Source organism: Conger conger, chromosome 14 (genome assembly GCF_963514075.1).
Source record: "Conger conger chromosome 14, fConCon1.1, whole genome shotgun sequence".
In the NCBI taxonomy this organism is placed as follows: Eukaryota; Metazoa; Chordata; class Actinopteri; order Anguilliformes; family Congridae; genus Conger; species Conger conger.
Window position 1 is genome coordinate 23,412,302 of NC_083773.1, and position 19,935 is coordinate 23,432,236.

The 19,935-nt window shown below is 49.4% G+C and overlaps 1 protein-coding gene across 1 annotated transcript in view; it reads left to right on the forward strand.

Moving 5' to 3' along the window:
* Positions 1–19,580, forward strand: part of LOC133109610 (ephrin type-A receptor 2-like) — a 28,035-nt gene extending 8,455 nt beyond the window's left edge. The window contains exons 4-17 of the mRNA XM_061219011.1: positions 8,515–8,670; positions 8,971–9,297; positions 9,642–9,769; positions 10,016–10,193; positions 10,983–11,079; positions 11,983–12,038; positions 12,121–12,246; positions 12,824–13,009; positions 13,365–13,426; positions 13,878–14,087; positions 14,386–14,535; positions 15,166–15,359; positions 16,181–16,336; positions 17,984–19,580. Coding sequence (XP_061074995.1) covers positions 8,515–8,670; positions 8,971–9,297; positions 9,642–9,769; positions 10,016–10,193; positions 10,983–11,079; positions 11,983–12,038; positions 12,121–12,246; positions 12,824–13,009; positions 13,365–13,426; positions 13,878–14,087; positions 14,386–14,535; positions 15,166–15,359; positions 16,181–16,336; positions 17,984–18,092 — 2,135 coding nt within the window. The 3' untranslated portion in view covers positions 18,093–19,580. The remainder of the gene's footprint in view (positions 1–8,514; positions 8,671–8,970; positions 9,298–9,641; positions 9,770–10,015; positions 10,194–10,982; positions 11,080–11,982; positions 12,039–12,120; positions 12,247–12,823; positions 13,010–13,364; positions 13,427–13,877; positions 14,088–14,385; positions 14,536–15,165; positions 15,360–16,180; positions 16,337–17,983) is intronic.
* The last annotated feature ends 355 nt before the right edge of the window (positions 19,581–19,935 follow it).

Below are 19,935 nucleotides of genomic sequence, written 5' to 3' on the forward strand. Positions count from 1 at the left end.
GGTGTGTTTGTATGCGGTCGTCTGGACCGTTGGGAATGTGTACAGTGTATTGCCTTTGTCTGCGGGCTGCCAAGGTGACACTTTTTTGGGACTTTAAGTATCCTGTTACGCAGAGTCACCATTAAAACCGTCTAACTTCCACTTAAAAACAGTCAGTCTGGAAAAAAAAACAAATAAGAAACAAAAAACAGAGAAGTTTACAATGTCCTTAAAAAAATTCCTGTAAGCTCGGTTTAGTGAACCCATTTCTTTTTATTAGTTTATGAGCAAGAATGAGAGATTTAAAGGGGGAAAATAAGAGGTTATGGAAAAAACAGGTAAGTGTCTGTGGCGAGGAGAGGAAGGCGGGTGCTAAGTGTGGCGTTTGTTTGTTGAGATTTGTGGTGTCTGACTCTGATCGGCGTGTAATTGGCGTAATGTGGCGAGATTAGGCTCGAGACCGTGACCGTCAGAGGGAGTAAATTACACCGAGGGGGGTCAGAGCCAAGGCTAACACCGCAGTGAGAGCCCTGGAGAACAGAGCCTAATAAAGTGGGGAAATCCCACATTTTCACTGGAGCCAAACTTGGGACAGGTTTTGATATTGTGCTCACCTCTCTCTGACTCTGTGTGTGAGATAATGTGTCCGGCGTGTCACAACCGCTTCCCTTGGGTTTGTGCACCTGGCTGCAGGATGTGGGTAAACTAATACCGCTAGCGGTTAGGGAAAATGGGCAAAAACAGAAGCCTGTGGATTCGTATCTTGATTGGGACGAATCCATTTTGGGACCTTTGCCCAGTGTGCTTAACCTAAATGTGCTTAAAGGCTACACTGTATATATGTGTGTGCGTTAGTGCATGCCTGCATGTGTGTGCGTGTAAAATGGACGCTCCTCAGGAGCTGTGAACAAACGGCTTCTGGTCCGGGGGGTAATTCAGCGTGATATCGTCTTATGCACTTGGCTTGTGGCTTTCCGTTTGGAGACAGACCCGCCCGGCCCCATTAATTCCTGTAACGTGATTGTGTAATTAATCTGAGCCCTGTGATCTGATGGCGTGGATCTGCAGTAATCTGAGCCCGCGTCTTGGCCCGGCTCCACTTAAGGATGAAGGAAAGGTCTGACAGATTGGAAAATGATCCCCCTCCCCTGGGGTAATTACACGACTCTCCTCACTTTGTAATTAGACAGGATTTAGCGGCCTACAGAGCACATTATTGTCTTCAGGTAGAGGGAGAGGGTGTGTGTGGAAAGGGCTGTGTGAGGTGTTGGGAGGAGAGGGTGGAGGGAGACTCATAAGTGCTTATAAGAAATGAAGTGTAGGCTTAAACGGCATAATACCGTAAGCCAGTAATTCTCTCTGTCTGTGGCAATTTCTGTGTGCGTGTGTGTGACTGAGCGTATGTGTGATTTGCGTGTCTCTGTGCCTGTGTGTGTGTGTGACTGAGCGTGCGTGTGATTTGTGTGTCTGTGTGCGTGTGTGTGACTGAGCGTGCGTGTGATTTGCGTGTCTGTGTGCGTGTGTGTGACTGAGCGTGCGTGTGATTTGTGTGTCTGTGTGCGTGTGTGTGACTGAGCGTGCGTGTGATTTGCGTGTCTGTGTGCGTGCGCTGATGGCCCGGCGCTGTGTGTGTGTGTGTGTGTGTGTGTGTGTGTGTGTGTGTGTGTGTGTGTGTGTGTGTGTGTGTGTGTGTGTGTGTGTGTGTGTGTGTGTGTGTGTGTGTGTGTGTGTGTGTGACTTGCTCATGTGGGAAACTGAGTGAGGTGCACATTCAGTTAATGTTTCGCCATCTTACTGTACCTGCCGGCACATTCTTTCCACAAATGCGCACTCTCTCAAGGCTCAGGAATGCTGTGTGTGTGTGTGTGTGTGTGTGTGTGTGAGGTACAGGGAAATGGAGAAAGGGTGGTAAAAGTGAGAGAACAACGGGCATGAACGAGCATAAAGAGCTGTGAAAATGAGTGGAAAATGTCTTCTTGTGATTAACATATTTATTGAGTTTTTATACAAGCTGACCACACACGCACACACACAATAAGACGCATTTAAATCCTTTTTACGAAGTCATGACGGTCTCAATAGTACATTAGTTGCGCCATAAGGTTTCCTTCTGTAAAAAGATCTCATGATACAGAGAGAGTGAAAAGATCTTATGATGGTGTTGAAGTGTATTTGCTTTTTTGTTGAGAAACAGGAAGAATGTAGAGGAGACATGACTATGGGGGGGGGGGGGGGGGGGGGGTAAAACATACAGACATAAAACATTCAGCTGACGATGTCAAATAGTGTGGGCTACTTAAGAGAGCAATAGCCATACTCTTTTGGATGCCTGTTGTCCTGTTGCTAGGCAGCAGCTCCTGGGCTGGTGTGGCGTGGTGTAGGAATGCACCAGCAGGAAGTGAGCGGGAGGAGGAAAGGCAGGAGGGTCGGATTGGTGACTTAACGCTCGGAGATCCCCATCCTGCGGGGAATTTCTCACAGGAACCCAGTCACGCCTTTGGGCAAAGACAAGTATTGATAGTGAGATGACTAGCTCTGACTTCACCTGGCAGCCACCTGCCCACTTTGAGTTCTTGGCATTTTGTAACCGTGACTTTGCTCATCTGGCAGTTGGTCAAGGCTAACCACAGCCCACACCGGCGTGGTCCGCAGAGAGTCTGTACGCCAACTGGCCTCTACTCTGATTGGCCTGTACTCTAGGAAAGTCCAACACAACTCCTGGTTGACTGCTTTTTTGGGTTTGGTCCCTAACTCTCATGACCTCATTTGACCAGCTAGTTAATTGGCTGTGTATATATAGACCATTTCCCAAACTGGCAGGTTCAGTGGCCTTGTGGGCAGAGTCGATTCTGAACCCGGATGGTTGTAGGCTTAATCCCCAGGAGGGTCATACCAGAAAGATCCTGCTTGGTGCTCAACTGGAGAGGAGATGGTATATTTATCCATCAAGCGCTTCGTTTGAAAGGAATGAAAACAAACACCAGCGCTGTGCTGGTGAAGGGAGCGGAAATATCACTGAAATATCAGTGATTTGCAAAGAAAATGGAGGAACTGGGGGAAAATAAGTGGGTAATTAAATGGGGGGGGGGGGGTGTGTGGGGTAGTGGGGGTCTGAAGAAGAACCAGAGCACAGGCCCCCGTCTTTGTCTCGACACCCCAGCTGTAAAGCACTCTGTGGGCTGCTGCTGTCGACATCCTCTCACCAGGAGGAGCGCTTCAAAGCGGGAAAATCCGGGAGCTCCAGAAGGGCAGGAGCCCCAGCAGCTTTCCTGACCGCAGGAGGGCGGAGAATTCCGCACCTGAAGCGGAAACCCGAGGGGATCCGGAAGTGCTCCGTCGTCACGCCTGGGGAATGTGTCTGAAACTGCCTTTCCCCCAGCCCTCAACACTCACACAGAGGGGGGAAGCCATGTTTGCGTTAGGCTACTTATCTCTGTAAAAACGCCATTCTGTGAGACAAAGATAAAGGGCTGAATGCTGATTCAATTGAGTATAAAAAAAATTTTCAGGCATACTTTCTTCTGACATAAGTTCTCCCAGATGTAGATGGTTTTAAAATGTTTACTTGTATTATCTTTTATGGTGATCATTTTCTGCACAAAATAATATTGTGCGTTTGCTATTTTGTGCGTCAAGGCCTTCATGTGTTCGCATTGCGTTGTGGTTTGGTTACTGCCGCCCCCCCCCCCCCCCCCGCCCCCCTGCCCCTAGCAGGAAAAGTTCAGCGGATGCCGGACGGTGGCTAATCCTGACTGGCCTCTCCACCCCCCCATCCTGTCTGCTCAGGGATTTGCATTGTCTTACCATCTTCATTCATTGATTTATTTACTCGCTCTGTACTTTCTTTATCGATTCTCGCCGGGTGTTAACATGCCGTCGGCTCTGTCCCGTAGCCCGGATCCCTGCAGCCGTCGATAAGCCCGGTCTGACTGGACAGGAAAGGACTAAAAACAAAGTTCTTCAGATTATTACCGAAGATACGATGGGCTGTGTTTGTTTAGCGTGGAGATACCCTGCGGCTAATGAGGTGTTTCGAGCACAGATATAACGGTCTGAAAATAAATGAATGCAGCGTGTCAATAAGCGCGAACGTGGCGTTATTGCACCACAGTTGGCGCTGGGTGAGCTAGGCGAGGACTCGCACAGAGAATGTAAACACAGGAAGGTGCTGCTTGGGCGAATCGATTTCACTGCGTTTCTTTGTCCAAAGCCTCTGGAATGAGTCTAGTCGGGCTTGCTGTCTGATTCGGGTTGGCAGTCGCCTTGAAATTTACCTACAAGTCTGTCGCATCCTCTTTTTTTTTTCTCTCTCTTCCTCTCTTTATCTTGGATCAATCTTGTTTGATGATTCACATTTATGAATTCTAAATGTATCATTTGTTTGTTCGAAATGTCAAACTTTTTCAAAAACCTTTTAGAAAGTACGATTAGACAGAAAGACAGAATTGAAAGGAATGGTGCAAGTGAGCTCATTTCTTTGCTCTGTGTCCACCTCTCACGAGGTGCAGGGGGGATTACAGGGGTTATTGTCTGTGTTAACGACCAGATGAAAGAGAGAACGGAAGTCTAACGCGGGGACGTAATTCACTGACAGCTGTTCTATTGGTCGAGTAATCCTTTTGACTAATGTCCTCCACACACCTACCCCTTCCCCCACCCCCTCCCCCCATGACCTCTCGGTTTCCTGCTACAACTGCCCCGTCCTGCTCCGATCAGCAGAGGTTAGCAACACGCGACCCTCTCCATCCCCCTTTCTCCATGCTTCGAACATTGGGCTTAAACATTGTGCACCTGGGCACGTATAGGAGATGAGTGTGGGTGGAGAACTGGGTGGGCGGAAAATGGGTAGAAAAGAAGAAGGAGAAGAATAGAGAAAAAGAGTGAAGAAGGAACGAGGGTGAAGGAGGTTTGTTGGTTCCCCTCCCCTCCTCTGAGGCAGTTCTGCTGATGATGGACTTTCTGTTTTTCCTCATGTTTCTCCGTGTGTTATTTATTTATTTGGCCGTGCTCCAGCCCTAACCCCCTTCAGGCCCTGGTGCGCTCTCTCTCCCTCCCTCCCTGCCTCTGTCCTCCTGTTTATTTTCACTGTCGGTCATCCCCCTGTTTCCCCACCGACCCCTCCTCTGCCCTGCAGAAGTGGAGGGGGGAGTGGGGTTCCCGCCTGCTTCTGCTCAGAGTAAAATGACTTGGCTTGTTCCCTACCCTTGTCTTAACGCCCCCAAACTCCCCCAAATCTAACCCCAGGGGGAATTCTTGTTGCCCCCCCCCCCCACCTCCAGCCTTCCATTCCCTCATTTCCGCCCCCTCGCCTGTCCTCTCCGAACTCCTTCACCCAGCCCACCATGGGACCCCCCGCCCCAGGCAGGTCACAGTAGCACAGAAGTCCCACAGCTAACATGGTAAACAACCAGCGCCAAACGCGAAACCGGCCCCGGGAGGGACATGAGAAAGGGGAAAGGGGAGAACTTTAAAAAGAGTCATTTTTCACACGCTGTGAGCGTAAACACGTCTGTCTCCGCTCTTCCCTGAAACGCATATCAGGTCTTCATCTGTCTGCCAGATCACACACATTTCCCAAAAGCGTTCTGTCGCACTTCTTGCTCTCTCTCCCCCTTTCTCCTGGTCAACCAGGCTGACTTGTGCTCCTCAACATTTTCCTGTCTTTCTATCTTTCGCTACCTCCCCCCAATCTCATCCTCTCTTGTTTGTTTTGATTGGCCCCTCGAAGCAGAAAGGAAGCGCAGCTCTGGCCTTGTCCTTCAGCTTCCTGTTCTATCAGCCAGTCAGGACAAAACCCCTGAATATGATTTCAAAGAATCTATAAGGCACAACTATAAGGCACAACTAAATTGCAGCCTCTGAAACACTGTGCATTACACAGTAAAGAGGACAAAAGTGTATTTTTGTGGTCAGGCTTTTTTATTTTAGTTCATTTCTTCAAACACACTATATTTGTAGATTATAAAAATACCTAAGACGCAAACTTTGCTGCGATTAAAAGCGTCAGCTCAATAAACAAAGAGACGGCGGCATTCCTCGGGCCCGACGGGCGAGGCGGGAGCAGCGCTGTGCTGATCTCTGGGGGCTGAAGCGCTCGGGAAAAGGAGCCATTCTGGCTCAAGTGCTGGAGTGGCTATTCAGAGTGACATCTCTACTGTGAGCGCCAAGTGTTTCTCCCCGGCTGAATGGGGCCGCCTTCTCGGCCCTGCTGTCCGTTTCTGAAGAGCCGGCGTCCTCACAGGTGGTGTGGAGGGGACGCAAACGGGGTTTTCTGAGGGGGGAGGCGGGGGATTGGGAGCTGGGGTACAGTACAGCAGCTGTGTGCCACCCTCCCCCTCCCCCCCCCATATGAATGGGGCAATTCTCTCTCCCCCCTTTCTGTCTCTCAGCAGGGTTCACTCTCACCCTCTCAATCTCTCTCTCTTCTTTCCTGTCATAGAGACTGTTAATTAGTTGCTGTAAATGTTCATGGAACAGCTGGTAGAGGGAGAGAGAGAGAGAGGGAGAGAATTTTAAAATGCGTCGTGTCCTCTGGGTGAATTCCTGTTCCTAAATGTGGAAAGTAGGGGCTTCCCTAAAAAATGCCAACATTTCAGCAGTTTGTTTATTCATGAGGTACAACTGAATATGAAATCATATGTTGGCAAGCTCTGGTCAACATCACAACTGACCCATGGGTCTGAACCTCACTCGCCTTCTTTTACTCCTTTTCTCTCTCTCCCTCCGTCTCTCTCCTTATCTCTATCGCTCTCAAAATTTTCGAATCGTTCAGTTCAATTTCACCTGTCCCCGTGAAGCAGAGACAAGTTTAAACTCAACGGTCATTAAAGAAAGCACAGCTGAAAGGCTTAATAAATTACAAATAGCTGAATAATATCATTAGGGCTGGGTTACGTCGCGCGGTACCGCTGGGATTGTCCCCCAGCGTACAGCTCAGAGCTGTGGGCAGGGCTTTTCATCCGCAGTCACACCTGCTGCTCAGCTATGTGAAAAACTGGGGCTGCCTGGAACTCAAAGTATGTTGAAACATTGCCTAAAACACGCTGTTTAACTCTTCAGGTTACAAAACAGTGAATATTTCTGCCTATAATCTCAGGTATACATTCCCCAACTCCTCCCCAGCGCCCCTCCTCCCCCCCCCCCCGAATACAGTGGAGTGGGCTGTGCCGATATGCTAATTGGGGCGCATTGTGAAGCCCGGGCCCAGGGTGACCCATTCTTCGGGCCGGCGGGGGGAGAAGGGGGGGTGTGAGCATGTGAATGGGGAGTGGACTCGGAACACCGGAGGCGGGTTGAGCCGGGCCGCGGGGTCCTGGGGTGAGCGACGGGAGGGAGCGAGTGAGCGGGAAAGAGAGCGAGGGAGCGAGAGAAAGAGCGCGGGGTCATGCGGAGAGAGGAGAACAGAAGGAGAGGGGACGCGGCAGGAGAGTGGGGGGCTCCTGGGCCTCGCCATCGCATGCTGGGGGAGGCTTTTGGGAGCTGAAGAGGGGACGTCTTCTCCTTTTCTTCCTTTCTCTTCGCCATTGTCGAGTATTGTTTACCAAACTCCTAATCCCTTTTTGACAAGGGTGAAGAGGTTTCACGCGAAACAAAACACCCCCTACCCCCTCAGTGCCCCCCCCTGAAAAACCGCTCATGGTACCCAGACCTTTCCCACAAACCCTTGCTGGAAGACGGGCCATGGCTAATTATCGCCAAACTAGCTAGGGATATGAGCTCCAGAAAGCCTTTTTGAAGATCATGTTCTCATGTCTGGTTACATTGATATGCATAAATCAGTTTTAAGATGACATATTTGAGGTGTGTTTTGCTGGAAAAAATGAACGTTTCAACTGAAAACAGAAGTTCAGTCATTGTGTGATGGTTATGATATGGTATGTGTAATCATATGAATGGTATGAATGCTAACCAAAAACTCAATTTACAAGAAATGATACATCATTTCAACAGAATGCTAATGGTTTGCGGGGGGGGGGTTATGAAATTGACTTGCTAAAGTCACGGCTATCTCCTCCTGTCTTTGTCTATCTTTTTTCATGGGAGTCTCACTGTAGGAATGTCCGATGGCTGGTCTTGAGTGAAAAGTGATTGTGTAAGAGGAGAGAGGAGCGTGCCCGCCCTGTGTGCATGCGTGTGTGTGGTTTTGAAGTTTAAAGGGCCTAGATTACCATAATAACACTGCGCACACTAGGTCATGTGTGGAAAAGGGGGGTTGATACCGCAAATTACCGTGTATGCAGATGCACGCACAAATATCCTCTCGCATGTGTTAGCGTTTTATCCGAAGACATCAACAGGATATAAAAATGTTTTGGAATTGCAATTACATATTGAAAATATGATGCTGTCAGTAATTCTAGTTGTGTTTTCATGGTGCGTTTATAGTTTACCAACTTTTTATTACCCTGAATTTGTGCGTGCTTAGTGAATTCCTAGTGTCTTATCATAGTCTTATGATCCTTTATTACCCCGTATTATTGTGTGTTCAGTGAATTCATGATGCAGTGTCTTATGGGTACTCCATTTTTTTTTCAGCATGTCGTCCTGGATATTTCAAAGCCTCTGAATCTGGCAAGCTGTGTGAACCGTGCCCCAAAAACGCCCAGGCGTCATCCGCTGGCAGCATCTCCTGCATCTGCAAGGAGGGCTTCTACCGCGCCCCCGCCGACCCCAGCACAGTGGCGTGTTCCGGTGAGGGCCATTTCCGAACCTGCCAAGTTCAGACTGTACCAGTAATAATACAGGGGGCATCTCCTCACCTTTTATCTGCGTCTGCCTGAGTAGCTTTGAGATCTTGAACTTCAAAACCTTCACATCCTGACACAGCAAAACTGAAATGCTGGGCAGTTCAAAACGAGTCACCCTGACTGTACATTATCAGAATCCTATCAAATTCCCCTATAAACGATATATTTAGGACACCCACTTTTTGTCAAGAAGGTTAGAACCTTATAATTAAAGGTCTCGTGATAACCAATCCCGTTCTTGCAGCTCCGCCCTCTGCTCCGCTCGACCTGGTTGCCACGACGGCGGGCGGGAAGCTGGAGCTGTCGTGGAGCGCGCCGGCGGAGACGGGCGGGCGGGACGACCTGGAGTACGCGGTGACGTGTGAGCACTGCGACGGCGAGGCCTGCCTGCCCTGCGGGGAGCGCGTGCGCTTCGAGCCCCGCCCCTCCGGCCTCAGCGAGCCCTGGGTCACCGTCAGCGATCTGGAGCCCCACCTCAACTACACCTTCACCGTGGAGGCGCGCAGCGGGGTCTCCCCGTTCAGCACCCAGAGAGCCACCAGCACCCTGACCACGGCCCTGCGCTACACAGGTGTGTGTGTGTGTGTGTGTGTGTGTGTGTGTGTGTGTGTGTGTGTGTGTGTGAGATGGCTGATTTCACACTGGCCTGCGCTACACAGGTGTGTGTGTGTGTGTGTCTGTGTGTGTGTGAGATGGCTGATATCACACTGGCCTGCGCTACACAGGTCTGTGTGTGTGTGTGCGTGTGTGTGTGTGTGTGTGTGTGTGTGAGATGGCCGATATCACACTGGTCTACGCTATACCGGTCAGACACAGGGCCTTCCTCCCACCTCTGTCTGGGGTGCATTGCTGATTTAAAAGGGCCCTGTGTGGGGTTAGGAGTCTGGGGTTTGATCGTGGGTGTTGTTCCTCCAGATCCGCCCAAGGTGCTGTCGATGCGGCTGGACGAGCGGAGCGCCAGCAGCCTGTCGCTGTCCTGGGCCGTGTCCCGCCGCGCCCAGCCCCACAGCGGCCTGCGCTACGAGCTCATGTACCGCAAGAAGGTGAGCGCGAGAGACACCTAACTCAGATGCTAAGTGAGGAACGCTGCTTCTTAAAAAGGAATTCACAGGCAGACCCGGTCTCCTGAACTAGATTCAAAATCTCAGTTGGGCCCGCCTAACTAAGGACAAAGAAATAAACAAATAGGTGTACATATCTGTAAATATGATACAGGGGGCTCCAGTAGTGTCTGTACGATGGGCACCACGGTCAGTAACCCCCCTCCCCACTCCACCCTACCCCTGCAGGAGAACGACGGGGAGAAGGACGTGACCACGTACACCGTGCTGGTTCTGGAGAAGAGCTCGGTCCAGATCAGCGACCTGGCGCCGGGGACTGTCTACGTGTTCCGGGTCCAGGCGCTGAGTCCGGAGGGAAACCCGGGAAGCAGCAGCATGGAGCGGGAATTCCAGACACTTCCTGAGAGTGAGTTAGGAAGTCCGGTGCTCCGTGTGTATCAGGCGCGCGCACCAGGCCTAGGTCAAATACGTTATCACTTTGGATTCAAATGCTCTTCTCCGCTTTACTGAGCTTATCTGGTGTATTGGAACTTATGACGTACTCTCAAAAAGTGCAATCCCTGCCTTCTGGTCCTCTTGGCTCAGTTGCACCAGACAAGATCAATCAAGCACAGAAAAGTATTTGAATCCAAAACTATTATGTATTTGACCCAGGTCTGGTATGTGTGTGTCTGCGCCTGTGTGGTGCATGAGGGTGTGTGTGTCTGTGCCTGTGTGGTGCATGAGGGTGTGTGTGTCTGTGCCTGTGTGGTGCATGAGGGTGTGTGTATGGGTGTGTGTGTGTGTGTGTGCCTGTGTGGTGCATGAGGCTGTGTGTATGGGTGTGTGTGTCTGTGCCTGTGTGGTGCATGAGGGTGTGTGTATGGGTGTGTGTGTCTGTGCCTCTGTGGTGCATGAGGGTGTGTGTATGGGTGTGTGTGTCTGTGCCTCTGTGGTGCATGAGGGTGTGTGTATGGGTGTGTGTGTGTGTGTGCCTGTGTGGTGCATGAAGGTGTGTGTATGGGTGTGTGTGTGTCTGTGCCTGTGTGGTGCATGAGGGTGTGTGTATGGGTGTGTGTGTCTGTGCCTCTGTGGTGCATGAGGGCGTGTGTATGGGTGTGTGTGTGTGTGTGTGTCTGTGCCTGTGTGGTGCATGAGGGTGTGTGTATCGGTGTGTGTGTGTCAGAGAGGGCTGACCATGTTGCTCGTGTTCCAGTGGAGGCCCAGTCGTCGACTCCTGTCATCATGGGGGCCGCGGTGGGGGGCGGAGTCATGCTGCTGGTTGTCGTGGTGATCCTGCTGCTTCATAGACGGTCAGTTACCCCTCTGTCTCCTCCCCTTTTCTGCCTTTTGCATCTTTCTCCTGCGCTCAGTGAGTGGAATATAAATTAAGCATTATTCAATATAAATAATGGGGAAATGGACTATAATACAAACAAGATACTATGACACTTACACTAGGTACATTGCTACAACAATGGCTAACCAAATCATCAACATCCATTGCACACCACACTGCGTAGTATCATTTTACTCTTTACTTCTCTTTCCCTCTCCCTGTTTTCTTTCAAATGTCTAATTTACATTTCCCCTCTTCCCTTTTCCGACCCACTCCGCTCTTTACCTCCTTTTCTGTTTCTTTTCTTATTTCTTTCCATTGTGCTGTCTCACGTCTCACCCCCCCCCCCCTTCTTTATCGGTCCACGTTTCCTCGGCCGCTGGATGAAGGGAGGGTGTTTAATGCAACCTGTCATTGCCCAATAACTATACTTTAACTAGCGGCGCGGCTAAGGGGAAATGAATCAGTAGGACGCATTGTTTCAGATGAAAGGCGGCGGCTGGTTTTTTTTTTTTCTTCCTCCTGCGAGGCACTGCGAAGGTGACCCTGCCCTCCGCTATCGCCGTCTGTCCGCGATACGGCCGCCGCGGTCACGGCCGGGCAAGCGCAGACACCCCCTTTATCAGCGCGCCGCAGAAACCCCGACCCTTCTGGGGGGAGAATGAGCGCTTTCAGTTTCCGCACATTTCCGTACGAGCTTAACACAATATCTAATTATAGTCAAACAAGGAAAGGTTTAAGCTTTCTGGGGCGACTCAGAATAGACTTTTACACATGAATAGGATTGTAATAATAGAAATGGGGATAGTATTGTGAAATGATGTGTGCAATGTGAACGGGAGCTGAGAATGATCTTTGTTTTTCCTCACCTCCACAGGAGGAGGAACACTCATGCCAGACAGGGCCCGGAGGATGCCTACTTCTCCAGCTCAGGTGAGCTCCCGCTCTGTCTGTGATAACGTCTCGCCTTCTCTGTGAACCGTCATTAATGATTCTCCCTGCCTCGCACCTCCAGAGCAACTCAAGCCGCTGAAGACCTATGTTGACCCCCACACGTACGAGGACCCCAACACAGCCGTCCTCAAGTTTGCCAGCGAGATTCATCCAAGTCATGTTGTTAAGCAAAAGGTCATCGGAGCTGGTGAGTTGTAGGGGCGTTGAGTCGTGTGAATATTTTGATTGGAAGGGATAAACATTTTTTCCCCTTGTTTTTTACTTGCTGTCTTCAAATCTTGATGTATTATCAGACGTGCTTAGCTCAGGGCAGTATTCCAAAATGCTGTTCTGATCAACCTGATTAGATCACCAAAACCCTTTTAGACTTGTATTAGCACGGTCGTGTAATTTTTGTCCTCGAGGATAAAATACTGCTAGTCAAAACTGAGATTTATGGACAGAACCCCTAACACCATACAGTCCGGTCTACACATGCTCAGGTTATGTGTTTCAGACAGATATTCACAATTTGACTTTATTTTCGTTGCCAATATACCAAATATTTTGCTTAATACTTCCCATGCACCCTCTGAAATGTAATTTTAAAAAAATGTATTACCAGGACCAATATAATTTGTCTTTTTCTTATGAAAACGTCTCTGATCATGACTAGCTCCTACTAGAAGATCCATCCATAATTGCATGCTACTTTTTAGCTACTCATTTTTTAAAACGAGCTCATTTGAAAAGCAGCCATTTGACCTTGATGTCGTGCCCTGCAGGCGAGTTTGGGGAGGTGTACCGCGGGGTGCTGAAGGTGCCGGGGCGCAAGGAGGCGGCGGTGGCCATTAAAACCCTGAAGCCGGGCTACACAGAGAAACAGCGGCAGGACTTCCTGAGTGAGGCCAGCATCATGGGCCAGTTCTCCCACCAGAACATCATTCGCCTGGAGGGGGTCGTCACCAAATGTAAGCGTCCCCTCTTTGATGTGCCCCCTGACTCACCCCGACCGCTCCACTCCCTCTCTCTTCCCTCCATCCTCACCCCTCTCTCTCTTCCCTCCATCCTCACCCCTCTCTCCTCCCTCCATCCTCCATCCTCACCCATCTCTTCCACACATTCAGCTTGTCAGTTATTCTGTTTGAATTTGGTCAGTTATTTTTGTTATTAAGTCTCAAACATAATGAGATAAAATTTTAGCTAATAGCTAGTTTCCATCTCTATTACCTGCCCTGGGCAGGTAAACATAAAAACATAAGAACAATAATACACAATTTAAAAAGTGATTGTTGTGCTCACTCGTGTGTCTCTTTCCTGATTCAGTCAAGCACGCCATGATCATTACGGAATACATGGAGAACGGGGCTCTGGACAACTATCTGAAGGTAGGTGCAGTGCCCGTGTGCCCCAGGCCCAGAACGCTGTGTGGATTGGGTGCACAGGATTGATGGAGTGAGTGAGGAAGGATTGAGGGTAATGGGAAACCCAGGTTTTCATTCCAACCATAACAAAGCAAATCTGATTCAACAGCAAGAGTTGCTTGTTAGTAGAATCAGGTGTGCCAAATGATGGTGGAAATAAAAACTTATAGGGGGATTTCCAGGAACAGGATTGGGCAGCCCTGCACTAGAGCATGGACTTCTTGTCTTCACTCAAATTTCAGTTTTAGTCACTCAATTGGAGCATTTAAGGGAAACCTCCTTAATCAGTCACTATCAGTTGAATGGCTCTCACCTAGAACCCCAGTGTTCTCTAAAACACTGTGGATCTGTAGCACCGGCTCGGAGACCAGTGCGTTTGATTTCCTAGCGTGATTTTGTGCGTGTCGTTGCTCAGGATCATGACGGGGAGTTGCCGTCGTACCAGCTGGTGGGCATGCTGCGGGGCATCGCGGCGGGGATGAAGTACCTCTCCGACATGAGCTACGTGCACCGCGACCTGGCCGCCCGCAACATCCTGGTCAACAGCAACATGGAGTGCAAGGTGTCCGACTTCGGCCTGTCCCGCGTGCTGGAGGACGACCCCGAGGGGACCTACACTACCAGCGTGAGTCTGCAGGGGGCGACCTCACCGAGGTCAAGGGGACCTCTCCATCATATAATAACCAGTATTACTGTATTCAGTTATGGCTGTAAAGTAGGTGCTTTTTTTCCTGAAGTATGATGATCAATTTGAAAGCCACTGAAGCTAAGGAAGAGACAGCAACAGAAGCCTTCATTTAGTTATTCAAATTGGGATGAAATGCCTTAAGCCAGGAGGCACGTCTTACTGGCAGCCTTTTGAAAGCATCCAGGTGTGTTTATCTGAAAAGTAATCGTTGGTTTTGTTTGCGGTCGCCCCTCAGGGAGGAAAGATCCCTATCCGCTGGACTGCGCCCGAGGCCATCGCCTACAGGAAGTTCACCTCGGCCAGTGACGTGTGGAGCTTCGGCATCGTCATGTGGGAGGTCATGGCCTTCGGCGAGAGGCCATACTGGGACATGAGCAACCATGAGGTGAGGACCACACGCCGCGTTGGGGCTGCTTGTGTGCAGTATCGGGTGCCAGTACATCTGGGCCTGGTGCTTAGCTTGGCTCTACGGGCGCAGAAACGGTCGGAGTTCAGGCCGGCTTCCTGTCACCTTCCCTTCCAGAGGACAGCCTGTGTGAAAGTGGCGCTCACACAGATCTGCCCACGCTCCGCATTCCTGCGCTCTTATCCTTCCAGCTGCCGGGTCCTTTGTGTCCAGTGGTCACTGCTGTGTCCACATGTTGTGTAAACACATTAACGGCCCTGGCGCCATTACCGCCAGCAGCCAGACAGCCTGCCTCCCTCCTCAGGCCTGGAGACAAAGCCTGTTATCACGCGGGCAGGTGCGACTCAGCAAAAGTAACAGGCGCACACAGCCGCCTCTCCCCCCTCGCCAGGTCCTTTGATCAGCTGTCACGCGCTGCCGCTAACGTAGCAGGAATGTGGGCAGTCTATAGATCGTCTATGACCTAGTGGCTAAGGTGCCTAGTTGGGCCCTTGACTTATGGTATAAAAGCATCAGCTAAATAACTGTAATATAAAGTAAAGAGGTGGAAGTAGAGTAACGTTCTGGCTGCAGACGTATGACCAGGTCTTCCCCGCCCTCATCTCCCAGGTGATGAAGGCCATTAACGAGGCCTTCCGGTTGCCGGCGCCCATGGACTGCCCGTCGACGGTGTACCAGCTGATGCTGCAGTGCTGGCTGCAGGACCGCTCCAAGAGGCCACGCTTCACCGACATCGTCAGCCTGCTGGACAAGCTGCTGAGGAGCCCCGAGTCGCTCAAAACCATCGCTGACTTCGACCCCCGGTAAGAGACGCCCTTGCGCAGTCAACGTACGGGGGAGGTGGAGACAGACGTGCGGGCGTAGATGAGTTTACAGAGGGTGCTGTTTGGGTTCCACACCTGAGCAGTTAACGTTACATTGAGCTTTGATTCACTGGCTTCTCAGTCGGTCCATTTCATAAACCCCTCTGGCCTCTGAGGCTGGTTGTCTTCTGAAGAGAACAGTAGAAGTTTCCAGAGCCAGAGAGAGGTAGCCTGCTCTCTCTGTGCCTGGCAGGCTCAGCAGACTTGGCCATGAACGTGTTAAACTGGAGATGGAAAGGGTGAACGTGTCAAACTGGAGGTGGAAAGGGTGAATGTGTGTTTGTGTGTGAGCTGTCACTCCCTGGTTCTCTGGTTCTGTATTCACTCTGACAGGATTACGGGAAATATGACTTTTCTGCCATTACTAATTACAACAGAGGACAGAGCGAAAATAAAAATGCCCATGCTAGCGTGCCAAGTTTATTTGTGTTTCCAAAGCCATGAGAACCATTTATTTCTGCGCAAATGTGATTCTGTGTGATGCCAGCCAAGACTGTGGCCAGGGCCTCTGGAGCACTGCTGTGTTTTCAGCCAGCTCTGTGTGTGTGTGTGTGTGTGTGTGTGTGTGTATATGTATGTGTGTGTGTGTGTGTGCGCGTGCGTGCGCATGTCCACGCGCGTGTGTGTGCTTGTCCATGTGTGTGCGTGTGTCGAGAGAGACAGAGAGAGGGGTGAGAGTGCAGATGACTGGTTTGTGTACACAGATGTGAAATGAGAATTCAGTGACCGGGCTGACTCTCGTTTCCTGTCTTGCTCCTCAGAGTGTCCATCCGCCTGCCCAGCACCAGCGGGTCGGACGGCTCCCCCTTCAGGTCGGTGTCGGAATGGCTGGAGTCCATCAAGATGAGCCAGTACAGCGAGAACTTTGCGTGTGCGGGCGTCATCTCCATGGAGCAGGTCCTGCAGATGAAGAACGAGTGAGTACCTCCATACTCTTCCTCAGAGGTGTCACTCAAAGGCATCACCGCCAGGACCCTCTTCCCTTGGACCGCATTCCTCTGGATTGGCTAGACTAGAACCAGTCAGAGACCACAAAAAAGTGACTCATGCTTATAGTGTAGAAATGAGGCATGAAATATTACTGGAAAAGCCTGGCCTCATTACAGAGCCAAAATTGCTACAAGTAAATATTTATTATCGGTTCCTCCAAAAGAAAATATTCAAGTGAGAAAATGATGAGGAAACGAGACCAGGCCTAGAGGATCACGCAAATTGGCTTTGCTTCGCGTCACATATTTGGACAGAATAGGTCTACTGTTTGAAATGGCTCTGCTTGTTTTCTTTAGAGCAATGATAGAAAACTGAACAATGGGCTTCCAATTAGGGTTTCACCGGGTTTACGTATTTCAGCTGCACCTATTATATTGAATAGAATTGAATGGGTGTGTGTGGGTATGTGTGCATGTCAAATGCTGTTAGCACACCAGAAGGTGAATAGGGCGAGTGATTTTCTTCCCCGTCTAATTTCATTAGACAAGACGGGCTCAAATTCTCTTGAGGAGGGTGAAATTGACTTGGCGACGTGATTTAAAAACAAATTGTTTTGCAAATCACTTACTTGCCGCTCGGACAAAATGGTGGCCAAATAATCTGAATAGTTGTGTTTAAGCGCAGTCTGACAAAAAGATTCATACAATAGACTTAAAGGGCAGCGCAGAGGGGGGAAAAAAGGCTTTTGTCTTTCACACTCCCTCCTGTCATTTAACCCTCTTCCTCCTGTGTTCTCTCTCTCCCTCCTCATTAGTCCTCCCCCACTCTAACCCTCCTGCTTCTCTCTGCCTTCCTCCTTCCGGTCTTCACTCTTTCTCTCCCCAACTTCTGTTCTCTTTGTCACTCCTCCCCATCCAACCATCTCTTCTCCTCTGCCCTCCCTCCTTACCCTGGGCCTGTTCTCCAGTGTTTCTGTCACCAGGAGGTCATAGGGGAGGGGCAGGAGGTGTGGGTTATATTAAAAAGTGTGAGGAGAGGCTGAGCAGGCTTGGGGCAGGGGAATGATGGAATAGAAGTCGACGATGGCTGACGCGGGGGTGGGACGTGATCTGTCCCGGTGCAGAGGTTTTGGGCCTGGGTGCTGGAGGCTGAAATGGGAGAGGTGATGGGGACTGTGGGAGCAGCTCTTATGGGTCCCGGCTGCCTCTGGCAAAACGCCCATTCGCTTCCATGAAATGTTTTTATATGGCATTCCCCATAAATCAGGCCTGGGGGCTGGAGTGCAGAAGACATAAGGAAACAAACAAGAAAAATGGCCAAAAAATGAAATGAAAAGTCTTTGGGACATTTGTCATTTTTAGGGCAGTTTTTATAGTCTCTGTCCTGCCTCCACGGCCATGTGGAAGCACTCCTAAAAACACAGAGAATATTTACAGCTCTGCAGCGCGAGCTGCGTACCAGACGGCTGAGATTCATGGCCAGGCTGAGGAACACTCATTAAGCAATTAAGGCCTTAATTGAAATCATCTGTGTAGCTGTGCATATGGCGCCTGACATCTGACTGCTGACTGTTTATGGTAATGGCTTCTGGCAGGGTGATAACAACATGTCCGCTCCTTTTCTGTGCCTCCCAGGGACATTCGCAACATCGGGGTGAGACTTCCGGGTCACCTGAAGAGGATAGCCTACAGCATCCTGGGACTGAAAGACCAGACCAGCTCGCTCAGCGTCTTCGCGGTGTGACCGGACCTGAGCCCTCCCGGGGCGGGAGCTCCTGCACTGAACTGGGCCGCGGGCCGGCCGGGCTGGGTGGGGCTCCCCAGCCCAAAGTAAAGGCCCTGTAAACATGACTGAAGAGGCCCCACCAATCCGGCCACGATGGACTAGAGACCTCAGCCCAACTCGCTGTACTTATACCATGGAAAAGGGAGATTTAAAAGCCTCAAAAAGGACAAAAATAAGCTTTTATATATATCAGACTTTTTTATATTAACTGACTATATTTGCTATACATACCTTTTTATAGCATCTTGTACAGTTTTTCTTGTGCAGTTTTTTAAGCATGATGTACGAAAGATCAGTAGATTGTAAACACTACATAGGTTCATCTAATTGGCTGCCCTGCAGAATGTAGTTTGAATGTGGAGTGATTTCAGATGCCTTGGGGAAATTTGCCATGCTTGTGTATTGTTTTTAGACTGGGAAGTTGCAGTCTTGAAGGGATTTGCTGATTTATGCCGGGAGCTCTGTGTGCGTAATTGTGCAAATCATGTAAAGCGTGACTCAGCGGGCAGTACGTCTAGCTGTGTAGACATACAGACATGCTGTTTTTTAGCCCTGGTGGACTGCCAGCCACATTTACCTGAAATCATGAGAAATTCTTTAGAGCACTCTGCTGCATAAGGACGGCCATGTTGAACGCAAACCGCGTTCACAGCAAGAGCAGCTTCAGGTTCAGCGGGGCTTCTGTAGGCCCCGGGCCCTGGTGTGGGCTGGCCTCCTTACTTGCCTGTTGTGATGCTTCACGATGGTGGGATTTACTCCACTTTGTTTGTGGGAGCAGGGAAGAGCATTATTTCCTGATATTTCATTTAGAAACCTACGTCTTATGTGATGCAGTGTGATGGCCAGACTGCAGGTTCTTGAAGCTCTGTAAGCACTTACTTTGTTGGCTCATGTCCTCTCAGAAAACAGAATTGTTCACCCTGATGTTCAAGACATCTGGTGACTTACCTGGAGCTGAGAAACTACATCCGTCTGAAAATTAGCCTGTTCACACAAAATGTGTTGGTCCGAATGAATGGCCAAAACCTCTTAGAATAAGTGAATAACTTGAATAAGTGAATCTGGATTTGGGGATTCTCAGTTCTCCAGTATCGGTGTGACTGCTCTCTGCCGGAAGACATTTGCTGTTCTGTTGAGACTGATTTTTACTGAAGGGCAGTTACATTTCTTTCTTCCTACACAAAAAAAACATTGGTGACCTCCATCAGAAAAAAAATGCAGTTGTATTACTTGATAAAACATTATCTTTTTGAGGATGGTGTGGTTGCTCCTTCCATATGTAAATTATTTTAATCAATATTCCAAACTGAAAGAGAGTAGCCCATTTTTTGTGTTAACTTTATTTAATATTTATTTCACTTTTTTATTTATTGTTTAAAAACACTTATGTTGGGACTTGTTTGTAATGAAATTTATTTTTCTGTTCCAATAAAATTTTTTGTCTAACCCTTGTACTCATTGTCTTTCCATTTCGGCACCTTTGAACGTAATTTTATACTACTGAACATCGTGGCATAAGCAGAATAATCCACTCTGAGGTGGTCATTAAAGGGATTTAACACTGAAGTCAACCTTGAGGTTCTTCACCTCCTCATTGTGTGTTAAAACCCTTCAGTGACCACCTCTTTGTGGATTATTCCTCAGGGATTGTTCCCTTTGCAAAGATTGTGTATGAATGTCATGCCATGTCTGTCTGTAAACTGGGCAACATGACAACATATTATTGACTAGATTAACGCAAGGAAGAAAATATATTTCAAGGTTTTTAGGGATGCATGGTATGGATATTCTGGAGCTAGTA